Genomic DNA, 12,882 nt, shown 5'->3' with positions numbered 1-12,882 from the left:
TACAAAAAATTAGCTGGACGTGGTGGTGGATGCCTGTAATCCCAGCTACTCGGGAGGCTGAGGCAGGAGAACTGCTAGAACCCGGGAGATGGGGGTTGCAGTGGGCCAAGATCACCCCACTGCACTCTAGCCTGGGTGACAGAGCGAGACTCCATCTAAAAAAAAAAAGATATTCTGGCCAGCAATGGAAGAAAACCAAAACTGACCCTTAAGAGCCATGAAACAGCCTGGCCAACATGGTGAAACCCTGTCTCTACTGAAAATACAAAAAAATGAGCTGGGCGTGGTGGCATGTGCCTGTAATCCCAGCTACTATAGGGGCTGAGGCATGAGAATCTCTTGAACCCAGGAGGCAGAGGTTGCAGTGAGCCAAAATCGCACCAATGCACTCCAGCCTGGGTGATAGAGTGAGACCCTGTCTCTAAAAAAAAAAAAAAGAAAACAGGATTTCAAAGACTGCACAAACTGAAATTTGGTATGTGGCCACAATTACAAATATTTTTGTTTCCTCCCTTATCTGCTTCTCCGTTCTTTTTCTTCATTCAAAAATATAGCCTAGTGGCTGAGGCAGGTGGATCACGTAAGATCAGGAGTTCAAGACCAGCCTGGCCAACAGGGTGAAACCCCGCTCTACCAAAAATACAAAAATTAGCTGGGCATGGTGGCAGTCGCCTGTAATCCCAGTTACTCGGGAGGCTGAGACAGGAAGGAGAATTGCTTGAACCTGGGAGGCAGAGGCTGCAGTGAGCCAAGATTGCACCACTGCACTCCAACCTGGGTAACAGACTGAGACTTCATCTTAAAAAAAAAAAAAAAATAGGCCGGGGGCAGTGGCTGAAGCCTGTAATCCCAGCACTTTGGGAGGCCTAGATGGGCGGATCACGAGGTCAGGAGATCGAGACCATCCTGGCTAACACGGTGAAACCCATCTCTATTAAAAATTACAAAAAACTAGCCGGGCGAGGTGGCGGGCGCCTGTAGTCCCAGCTACTCGGGAGGCTGAGGCAGGAGAATGGCGTGAACCTGGAAGGCGGAGCTTGCAGTGAGCTGAGATCTGGCCACTGCACTCCAGCCTGGGTGACAGAGTGAGACTCCGTCTCAAAAAAAAAAAAAAGATATATATATATGTGTGTGTGTGTGTGTGTATATATAATTTATATATATGTGTGTATATATAATTTATATATACACGTATACATATGTGTATGTGTATATATATGTATATAGCCTAGTGAAGATGGCTTGAACTCAGGAGGTTGAGACTACAGTGAGCCTAGATTGCACCACTGCACTCCAGCCTGGGTGACAGTGAGACCCTGTCTCAAAAAAAAAACCAAAAACCAAAAAACCACCAAGAGCCAATACAAGATACCTTACCAAAAACTGCTGACATTTGCTTTACTTGTAGTAAGTTGCTATAACATGAGTCATAACTTACCAATAATTTACAAACAAATTTACCTCTAAAAGGTGTTGAGGTTAGCAAATTATTGACAGACTTTAAGCAGACATGAACTAAGGAATAGTTTCAGTCTTCAAAATCACATTTTTACCTCCTGACCTATTGAAGGTAAAATGAACTGCAGTCACTTTATTTTTACTGACATATTTACTACTTCCAGTGTTCTTCCTTCTCTTAAGTAAATCCAGATTTCCATCTGGTATCATTTTCCTTCTCCTGAAAGGAATCCTTTAGTATTTTTTGTAGTGCAGGTCTTTGCTGATGAATTCTTTCAGTTTTGATATATCTTTAAAGAGTGTGAGATGGGCACGGTGGCTCATGCCTGTTATCCCAGCACTTTGGGAGGCCGAAGTGGGCGGATTGCTTGAGTCCAGGAGTTTGAGACCCTCCTGGGCAATACGGAAAAACTCCGTCTCTACAAAAAGTAAAAAAATTAGCTGGGCATGGTGATGTACACCTGTAATCCCAGCTACTCAGGAGGCTGAGGTGGGAGGACCACCTGAGCCTCGGCAGGTTGAGGCTGCAGTAAGCCATGTTTGTGTGACTGCATTCCAGCCTGGGAGACAGCAGAGATTCTATCCCCCACACCCCAAAAAAGTGTTTATCTTTCCTTCATTTTTGAAATATATTTTCACTGGGCATATTGTTTAAGATTGACAGGGTTTTCTTTTCCTTTCAGTTCTTTAAAGATATTGATATACTGGCCAGGCGCGGTGGCTCACACCTGTAATCCCAGCACTTTGGGAGGCCAAGAGGAGGGGATCACAAGGTCAGGAGATTGAGACCATCCTGGCTAGCACGGTGAAACCCCGTCTCTACTAAAAATACAAAAAAAAAAAAAAAAAAAGATACTGATGTACTGTTTCTCATTTGCATTATTTCCAAAGAAAAGTCTGCCATCATTTTTACCTTTCTTTTTTTCATAATGTGTCATTTTTTCCTCTGGACACTTTAAATATTTTTCTCTTTACCACTAGTTTTAAGCAATCTGATTATGAAAAGCCTTGGTGTAGTTCTCTTCATGCCTCCTGTGGTTAGGGTTCACTAAGCTTCTAGAATCTGCAGGTTTATAGTTTCCCTCCAATTTAGAAAATTTTAGAAATTTAGAAAAATTTCAGGCGTTCATTTTTTCAAATATTTTATGCCCCTCCCTCTCCTTTGGGGACTACAATTACAGTTATATTATTAGACTATTTGAAGTGTCCCACAGCTCAATGATGCTGTATTTTCTTGCAGTCTTTTATTTTTTAAATTTATTAATTTGAGACAGGTTTTTGCTCTGCTGCCCAAGCTGGGACCACAGGCACCTGCCATCATGCCCAGCTAATTTCTGTATTTTTTGTGGAGACAGGGTTTTACCATGTTGTCTAGGAGGCTAGTCCTGAACTCCTGGGCTCATGTGATCCTCCTGCCTTGGCTTCCTAAAGTGTTGGGATTATAGGTGTGAGCCACCATGCCTGAACTTTTTTAGTATTTTAATCTCTCTGGCTTTCATTTAGGATAGCTTCTATTCATATGACTTCAAACTCATAAATATTTTCTTCTGCAGTCTCTAATCTTCTGTTAATCCCATCCAGTAAACTTTTATTTTAAAACATTGTAGTTTTCATCTCCAGAAGTTCAATGTGGGTCTTTTTAATATACTCCATGTCATTATTATTAAAAAAATTTTTTTTTGCTTTGTTGTCTTGGCCCAAGATGAGATTCCATGCCATTATTTGTTTAATCTTTTCACTATTTTCTTGAACTTATGTAAGATAGTAACAACTTAAAAAAATTTTTTTTGAAGAGGCAGGGGCTCACTGTGTTGCCCAGGGTGGTCTTGAACCCTTAGTCTCAAGTGATCTTCCTGCCTCAGCCTCCCAGTGATGGGATTACAAGCATGAGCTCCACAGCAGGCTAATTTTTTTATTTTTTGTATTTTTTGTAGATACCGGGTTTCGCCATGTTGCCCAGGCTGGTCTCATACTCCTGGCCTCAAGCAATCCACCTGTCTCCACCACACAAAGTGTTAGGATTACAGGTATAAGCCACCTCATCTGGCCAACAGTTTCTTTACAAAATGTCTGATCCTTTTAAGGTTTGCTTTTAAGCTTTGTCAATCTTTAGTCTAGAAGTCATTTTGCCCTATATTGAGGCAATAAATACCTCATTTGATATTCTATGAATTACAAGGACTTTTGCACTCTTGCAGATGGGAACACAAACTATTCTCTGCCCTATGTGAGCTCCAAATAGGGTTCCTTCCCAGAACTTAGGTAGTTTCCTCAAATACATCAGTTATCAGCTGAAAACTTGAGAAAGACTCTGCAGATCTCCAGATAGTGAAGTGTAGTGCTGCCTCTCTCTGGTACCCTGCCCTGTGAAGGTAGGCTTTTTTTTTTTGAGATGCAGTCTCGCTCTGTTGGGAGGCTGGAGTGCAGTGGCGTAATCTCGGCTCGCTGCAACCTCCGCCTCCCGGGTTCAAGTGATTCTCCTGCCTCAGCCTCGGGAGTAGCTGGGATTACAGGCACATGCCGCCACGCCCAGCTAATTTTTCTATTTTTAGTAGGGACGGGGTTTCACCACGTTGGCCAGGATGGTCTCGATCTCTTGACCCCGTGATCCACTGGCCTTGGCCTCCCAAAGTGCTGGGATTACAGGCATAAACCACCGTGTCTGGCCGAATTTAGGCCACTTTAACCTCTCAGAGACATCAACTCAACTCAGGAAGATTATCAGCCTTCCTGTGGGTTCCTCCTCCCCTGAGCTATGGTAATGAAACACTCTTGACAGTAAGCTGGGTCAGTTACAGGGCCTCATCTCATTTGTTTTGTCCTCTCAGGAGTCACTGTCCTGTGCTGCCTGATATCTAATATCTAAAAAACCATTATTTCATTATATTGTGTCTGACTTTTACCATTTTTACACAGGAAGTTAAATCCAGTCTCGGTTACTCAATTTTGGCTCCACAGTCATTTGTAAGGTCTTGAACCAAATCTCTTGAAGGGGTTATATGAGTTCATCAGCAGAGATTATAGGATCAGAGTATTCAGAAAGAGGGAGGATAGGAGAAACGAAGGAAGGAGGACAGATAATTACATTGTTTACACAGTTTTCTCCTGTGCCTCCTTTAGTTTTCTACCCTTGAAGAACAGCTTAGGGAATGAGAAAGGCTCCTTCTTTAATTCCTATCTTTAATAAAACTATTCAATGGGTATAAAGAATATTCATTTAATAAACATTAGCGCCAGGTACTATGCTAGGGAGTGGGAATACAAAATAGTATGACATAAATGTAATAAATGTAAAAATCCTTCACATTTCGTAGAACAGAAGAAGCAAGGCTGAAAAGTGAACTACTGTGTTTGAGCAAACAGTTTTCCAATGGGTGTCACCATCAAAAAGTTATGCCATGAATAGCCAGTTATGCAGGGCAAATAACTATTCATGTTGATAAGGATATAAAGTATTCTCATCTTATTCTTTTTACTATATTGTAATTGTACTGTGCTGTTAAATTTTGTAATTGCAAGACTTCACCTTCTGGCATGGTTCCCGTTTTGAAGGAACTCACTTTCTTTTGGAAGACAGACATGCAACAATTCATTACCATTGCAATGTGAGAAGTGCTACAATTTTTGGCAGGAGTTCCCAAGCTTCTTCAGGTGAAATCGCTGGGCTTTTTGTGAAATAATATGACGTTTTGCTAGAAGAAAACATGACAATATTTTCACAATTATATCCATTTGGGGAGAAAAGAAGCTGTCAAACTCAGCATGATTGGCTTTAAGTTTTTTAGTTATTATTCAACCAAGGATTTCTTCATTTATTTTGTCACTAGCTAGGGCCTTCTAAAAGCAAGGAGGAGTGGGTGGAAAAGAGTAAGGCAAATTGTTACAAGAAAAACTTAGAAATTTAAAAATTCTGCCGGGTGCGGTAGCTCACGCCTGTAATCCTACCACTTTGGGATGCTGAGGTGGGTGGATCACCTAAGGTCAGGAGTTCGAGACAAGTCTGGCCAACATGGTAAAACCCCATCTGTACTAAAAATACAGAACTCAGCCAGGTGTGGTGGCATGTGCCTGTAATCTCAGCTACTTGGGAGGGTGAGGCAGGAGAACTGCTTGAACCTGGGAGGCAGAGGTTGCAGTGAGGTAAGATCATGCCACTGCACTCCAGCCTAGGCAACAGAGCAAGATTCTGTCTCAAAAAATAAATAAAAATAATAAAAATTCCCAGCTGGGCATAGTGGCTTATGTCTATAACTCCAGTACTTTGGGAGGCTGAGACAGGCGGATCAGTTGAGCTCAGGAGTTCGAGACCAGCCTGGGCAACATGGCAAAAATCCTATCTCTACAAAAACTACAAAAAGCTGGGTGTGGTGGCTTGGGCCTGTGGTCCCAGCTCCTCTGGAGGCTGAGGCAGGAGAATTGCTTGAATCCAGGAGACGAGGAGGCTTGAATCCGAATTGCTTGAACCTTGGAAGCAGTGGCTGCAGTGAGCCAAGATTGTGCCACTGCACTCCAGCCTGGGTGACAAGAGCAAAACTCTGTCTCAAAAAAAAATAATAATAAATAAATAAATAATAAAAAATTCCCGGATGGGCGCAGTGGCTCACGCCTACAATCCGAGCACTTTGGGAGGCCGAGGTGCGTGGATCACAAGGTCAGGAGATCGAGACCATCCTGGCTAACACGGTGAAACCCCGTTTCTACTAAAAATGCCAAAAATTAGCCGGGTGCGGTGGCCGGCGCCTGTAGTCCCAGCTACTTGGGAGGCTGAGGCAGGAGAACGGCATGAACCCAAGAGGTGGAGCTTGCAGTGAGTGGAGATCTCACCACTGAGCTCCAGTCTGGGCGAAAGAGTGAGATTCTGTCTCAAAAAAAAAAAAAAAAAAAAAAAAAATTCCCAAAGTTGGAAAAGGTGATATTTAACATAAGTGATAAATCTGGTTCATTTCATGAAACAAAGAATTTGAAGGTCTTTAAATTGCTTTAATTCCTACTTGAGGTAGGAATGAGGTGGGGCAGAAATAAGCCTAACAGCAGACATAAAAAAGAATGAGTTCGTATCTTTTGCAGGGACATGAATGAAGCTGGAAACCATCATTCTCAGCAAACTAACACAGGAACAGAAAACCAAATACTGCATGTTCTCACTTATAAGTGGGAGTTGAACAATGAGAACATAAGGGCACAAGGAGAGGAATAACACACATAGGGCCTGTTGGGGTGGGAGGGCGGGGGCTAGGAGAGGCCAGAACTTAAAGTATTAAAAAAAAAAAAAAAAGAAAGAAAGAAGCCTAACATATTAAGCAATCCAGTTGGCAAAAAAAATGTGCTATAACATGGGGGAAAGAGTGACCAACCATGAAGGGGGCTGGGGAGAATTTCTGGCAAGGCTTTACAGAGGCTGGGGACACAGGGCAAGGACACTGAATTTGGAAGTCACAGGGCTTGTTTTGGATACTGACATTGACTAATCATGTGATGACGAAGAAGCTCCAACCTCTGGGTCCCATTTCCCATTTGTTAATGAACTTAATAGACCATATCAGTGAGTTTTTAAAACTTGGGACCCAATATTCTTTAAAGTATCCAGGAGCTGTCTTAGAGGCTTAAAATAGCTGGTGGTGGAGGCACTCTTGACACTCCCCCCTCTCCCCACACACACCCTTCAGCTGAGTAGCTCAACTCTTACTCAACTGCAAGAAAAAAGTTTGAAAATCATTTAACTTAACCAGCTCCCAAACTCCCAGAACTCTATGACTTGTCATCTATTAAAAAGGAATGACCATCAGCAATGGTGAATCTGGCAATGTAAACAGGAATCCGTGAAAATCAAGACATCCATGATTATTTTAGCAAGCAAGACAATAGCTATACATATAGGGCCCATATTTCATTAAGGTAAACTCTAACAGCTGGGCACAGTGGCTCACGCCTGTAATCCCAGCATTCTGGGAGGCTGAGGTGGGCGGATCACCTGAGGTCGGGAGTTCGAGACCAGCCTGACCAACATGGAGAAACCCCGTCTCTACTAAAAATACAAAGTTAGTTGGGCACGGTGGTGCATGCCTGTAATCCCAGCTACTCGGGAGGCTGAGGCAGGAGAATCGCTTGAACCTGGGAGGTGGAGGTTGCAGTGAGCCAAGATCGCACCATTGCACTCCAGCCTGGGCAACAAGAGCAAAACTCCATCTAAAAAAAAAAAAAAGATATTATAGTACTACCCTCAAAAACAGGAATCTCATCTTATTTGTCTTCACATCCCCAGCAAATAGCACATAAGTGGGTATAATAAATATGGAATAAATACCCAGGATTTAAATATAAGGCAGCTGTATTTATTCACTTTTCCTTGAGAACTTCAGTTTTCCAAGCTCCCAAAGACCTTGCCTAATTAAAAGCTCATATAATTCCATAATTCTAGGTTAATCCTAACACATTTACAATTTCACAGAGTCTACCAGCATTGAAATTCTATAATTCCTGATGAATTATAAATATATCATTCTGTTAAATTTTTTTCAGTTATACAGGTGCGCACTACCACACTCGGGTAATTTTTGTTTTTTTTTTTTTTTTTTGAGATGGAGTCTTGCTCTTTTGCCAGACTGGAGTGCAGTGGTGTGATCTCGGCTCACTGCAACCTCCGCCTCCCAGGTTCAAGTGATTCTCCTGCCTCAGCCTACCAAGTAGCTGGGACTACAAGTGCGTGCCACCACGCCCAGCAAATTTTTGTACTTTTAGAGATGGGATTTCACCATGTTGGCCAGGATGGTCTTGATCACTTGACCTCAGGGATCACATTTTTTAAAAAAAAGAATTAGTATCTTTTAGAAATCCATACTGAAATAGGCATGAATGAAAAAAAAAATGACATCTGAGATTTGCTTCAAAACAATATGAAGGCCAGGTGTGGTGGCTCACACCTGTAATCCCAGCACTTTGGGAGGCCGAGATGGGCAGATCACGAGGTCAGGAGATCGAGACCATCCTGGCTAACATGGTGAAACCCCGTCTCTACTAAAAATACAAAAAATTATCTGGGCGTGGTGGCGGATGCCTGTAGTCCCAGCTACTCGGGAAGCTGACGCAGGAGAATGGGGTGAACCTGGGAGGCGGAGCTTGCAGTGAGCCCAGATTGTGCCGCTGCACTCCAGCCTGGGTGACAGAGTGAGACTTCATCTCAAAATAAATAAATAAATAAATAATAATAATAATATGAGGCCGGGCACAGTGGCTCACACCTGTAATCCCAGCACTTTGGGAGGCCGAGGTGGGCGGATCACGAGGTCAGGAGATCGAGACCATCCTGGCGAACACAGTGAAACCCCGTCTCTACTAAAAATACAAAAAAAAATTAGCCGGTCGCGGTGGCGGGCGCCTGTAGTCCCAGCTACTCAGGAGGCCGAGGCAGGAGAATGGCGTGAACCCGGGAGACAGAGGTTGCAGTGAGCTGAGATCGCGCCACTGCACTCCAGCCTGGGCGACAGAGCGAGACTCCGTCTCAAAAAATAATAATAATAATAATAATATGAACTGGAGTTGGTTATTAAAAACATGAATGGCTGGACATGGTGGCTCATGCCTGTAAGCCCAGCACTTTGGGCGGCCGAGGCGGGTGGATCACTTGAGGTCAGGAGTTCAAGAGCAGCCTGGCCAACATGGCAAAACCCTGTCTCTACTAAAAATACAAAAATTAGCCAGGCCTGGTGATGGGTACCTTTAATCCCAGCTCCTCGGGAGGCTGAGGCAGAATTGCTTGAACCTGGGAGGCAGAGGTTGCAGTGAGCCAAGATCATGCCATTGCACTCCAGCCTGAGTGACAAGAGCAAAACTCTGTCTCAAAAAACAAACAAAACATGAAAAACCACAGAGCACAGTGGCTCATGCTTGTAATCCCAGTACTTTGGGAGGTCAAGTGGGCGGATCGCTTGAGTTCAGGAATTTGAGACCTGCCTAGGCAACATAGCAAAACCCTGTCTCTACTAAAAAATATAAAAGTTAGCTGGGCATGGTGGCACATGCCTGTAGTCCCAGCTACTTGAGAGGCTAATGCGGGAGGATCAACAGAGTCCGGGAAGTGTAGGTTGCAGTGAACCCAGATGGCGCCATTGCACTCCAGCCTGGCCAACAGTGTAAGACCCCTGTCTCAAAAAAAAGAAAAGAAAAAAAATAAAAATTAGCCAGGTATGGTGGCACATGCCTGTGGTCCCAGTTACTGGGGAGGCTGAGGTGAGAGGATTTCTTGAGCCCAGAAGGTCAAAGCTGCAGTGAGCTATTGTTGCACCACTGCCCTCGGCAACAGATTAAGACTCTGTTTCAAGAAAACAAAAACCATGGACTCCTGTCCTCCGCTACCCCAACCCTGGAGATTCTGATTCACCTGGAATCTGGGGTTACTAGTTGCCCTTGGGAAAATTTCAAGCAAATTGGGGAACCTGTTCCAGGTCTGAGTGGAGTCAGGTGGGACCTGCAAACAAGGGCCTCAGGCTGACTCAGAAACCCAAACTGAGGCTCCAACTCTCCAAACTTAAGGGGAGAATCCCGTTTCTTGGCAACCTGACTGAAGGAAAGATGCTGTGGGCAAAATCTTATTTGGGAATGCATCACCCTAAGCCACATTCAGTATCAATCCTTTTTTACTCCTTCCCACCAAATAATTCCTCTACTTCTTCCTTCTCCTCTTTAGCACATTGACTCATATTTACATTAGAAAGTCAGCTCCATCAGGGCAGAGGTTTGTGTCTGTTCACCAATGACCCTTGGCACCCAGAATAGCCCCTGGCACATAATAGGAACTCAGCAAACATTTTAAAAAATGAACTTATCACCCTTTCTAATGTGTTGGTCACAGGATGGCAAACCTGCAACAGAACCAGGCACACAGGGAGAGTGTGTTTAGTCACTTTTTCTTGAAAACTTCAGTTTTTCAAGAAAGCATATTTTTCTTACTTTGGAGACCAGGTTATTCCTATAGGAGAACAATCTAAAGTGGAAAACAAAGAACTTTATTTAAGCTGACAACATACAATAGGGCTAAAGTTATTTTCCACTACTCCCTTGCCCTCTATTCTAGCCCACTGCCACTCTCCTAGCCTCCAAACACAATGATGTACTTTCCCAGCATCTGTCCTTGTCCAGGTGACAAATTTCCTTACCTGAAATGCTCTTCTTCCTCTCCCATGTCTACTGAAAATACAACCATTATTCAAAATTAGTTTGGATCTGATCTCTGTGAATCCGTCTCTGACAACCTCAGCCTGTCTTCATAATTCTCTGCCCAGAATTCTGACAGCAGCAACACTGATCAGACACTGCTCTGTGTGATAATCTTCATTATGCTTATCTTCTGTTCCCAATTAAAGCACACAGGCTGGGCACAGTGGCTCCTGCCTGTAATCCCAGCACTCTGGGAGGCCAAGGCAGGAGGATCGCTTGAAGCCAGAAGTTCAAGACCAGACTAGGCTACACAGTTAGACCTAATTTTTTTAAAAAAAGCAGAGCCCAAATATAAATGAATACACAACCATAAAGTGCTATGAGAGTGCTGATGAGACAGCATTTAATTCTCCCATCCCAAAGGCAGGCAACTTTTAGGCTGTATGGTTTTTTGCCATCAGAGAGCTGAATATACTGGCCTATTACAATAGGCACTAGCTAGCCTATCTCTACCCATCCCACTTGTCCCTGTAAGAAACCCTTAGTTCTTTGCTTCCTTGACCACCTGATGTCCCCAAAACTTATCAGTTTTTCAATTATTTGACTTTGCATATTCCTTTTACTTTGAAGACATTCCTGCCCACCTCCAAGCGGTCAACTGACAATGCCTACTTATCCTGAAGGTCTTGAGTAAAATGATACTGCCTTTCTTTAGTTTTATTTAAATCCTGAAGCAAAATTCATTATTCACTTATTCATATCCCCTAGAGGACATCTGACATCTTACCAGCACCTGACACATGTATGACAATACAGCCATGTGCCCCATAACAACTTTTCATATACAGTGGGCCACATACATGATTATGGTTCCATAAGAGTATAATACTGGCCGGGCGCAGCGGCTCACGCCTGGAATCTCAGCACTTTGGGAGGCCGAGATGGGCAGATCATCTGAGGTCAGGAGTTTGAGACCAGCCTGACCAACGTGGAGAAACCCTGTCTCTACTAAAAACACAGAATTAGTCAGGCCTGGCACATGCCTGTAATCCCAGCTACTTGGGAGGCTGAGGCAGGAGAATTGTTTGAACCCAGGAGGCAGAGGTTACAGTGAGCAGAGATCGTGCCATTGCACTCCAGCCTGGGCAACAAGAGCGAAACTCCGTCTCAAAAAAACAAAAAACAAACAAACTGTATATATATATATGTATATGTATGTGTATATATAGTATGTGTATATATGTGTATATATATAAAATATTGTTAGTGTACCTTTTCTGTGTGTGAATAGGATTAGACACACTAATGCTTACCATTGTGTTATGGTTGCCTACAGTATTCAGTATAGTAACATGCTGCACAGTCTTGTGCCTGGGAACAATAGGCTATACCATATAGCTTGGATCTGCAGTAGGCTAGATCATCTAGGTTTGTGTAAGAGTACTCTGATGTTCACAAGATATTGAAATTGCTAGGGCATTTCTTAGAACGTATCCTCATCCTTAAGCAACACATGAGTATACTTGGTTTTTCTGGCTTTCCCGTTGGCTTACAAGTTCCATGAAAACTGGATGAGTTTCCTTTCATCTCTGTGTTAGCAGAGGGTAGGGCAATGCCTGATACATATATGCCTAATAACTGTTTACCCTATGCAATTACTTTCGTAAGATTCTGGTTTCCAAAGGACATTTTTAGGGGTAATGTCAGTTACTAATTTACTTTCCAAGAATATGCACCGAGGCTACATGTGAGCACTTTTTCACGATGGTACAGCACAGACTCTGGGATGCAGGCCTGGTCCTCCATGGTCCAGGATCCACTAATGGCTAATGTTGGACCCTTATCATCCAGCCAGGCATCTATCAAGCCAGTGTAAAAAAAGTGAGGAATCAACTGATCCCCACATCTTCTCCAAATCAGACACTTACTTCTCTCAGGTGTAAGCAAATATAAGTTTTAAAGATCCACAGAATAAAAGATTGTGTGTCCTTCCAAGATAATCCACTTAATATTTAACAAACCTCCTTACAAAGGGATTTATGTGCTGAACATAAATATAAAATAGTTATTTGAAGTCTCCAAACATTTAGCACAGTAATTTATTATATTAATAATAGTTGTGTTCATCAAAAGACTCGGAAGTAAATATCGAAGTTGAAGACATTTACTAAGTTGAAGGCATAGTCAGGTATGGGTTTAAGGTCTACTGAGTATACTAACACTAGACCTTAAAGAAAAGACAACTCTACAATATGTTAAAAACCAGATGCT

The 12,882-nt window shown here is 43.0% G+C and overlaps 1 protein-coding gene across 3 annotated transcripts in view; it reads right to left on the bottom strand.

Annotated features, from left to right (window-relative positions):
* The window catches only part of BICRAL (BICRA like chromatin remodeling complex associated protein), a 124,620-nt gene that overhangs the window by 53,158 nt on the left and 58,580 nt on the right, over positions 1 to 12,882 (bottom strand). The window contains exon 2 of one of the 3 annotated variants that reach the window (XM_007972542.3): positions 5,055 to 5,150. The exons of 1 other annotated variant lie outside the window; for it this stretch is intronic. Coding sequence is in view for 1 of the 2 variants with exons in the window: in XM_073005991.1 (XP_072862092.1) it covers positions 4,985 to 5,039 (55 nt within the window). In the remaining variant the exon portion in view is untranslated. One more of the 3 variants, XM_073005991.1, reaches the window with a different exon arrangement.

This window comes from Chlorocebus sabaeus, chromosome 17 (genome assembly GCF_047675955.1).
Source record: "Chlorocebus sabaeus isolate Y175 chromosome 17, mChlSab1.0.hap1, whole genome shotgun sequence".
NCBI lineage: Eukaryota > Metazoa > Chordata > Mammalia > Primates > Cercopithecidae > Chlorocebus > Chlorocebus sabaeus.
This window is presented reverse-complemented; position numbering and strand designations above follow the sequence as displayed.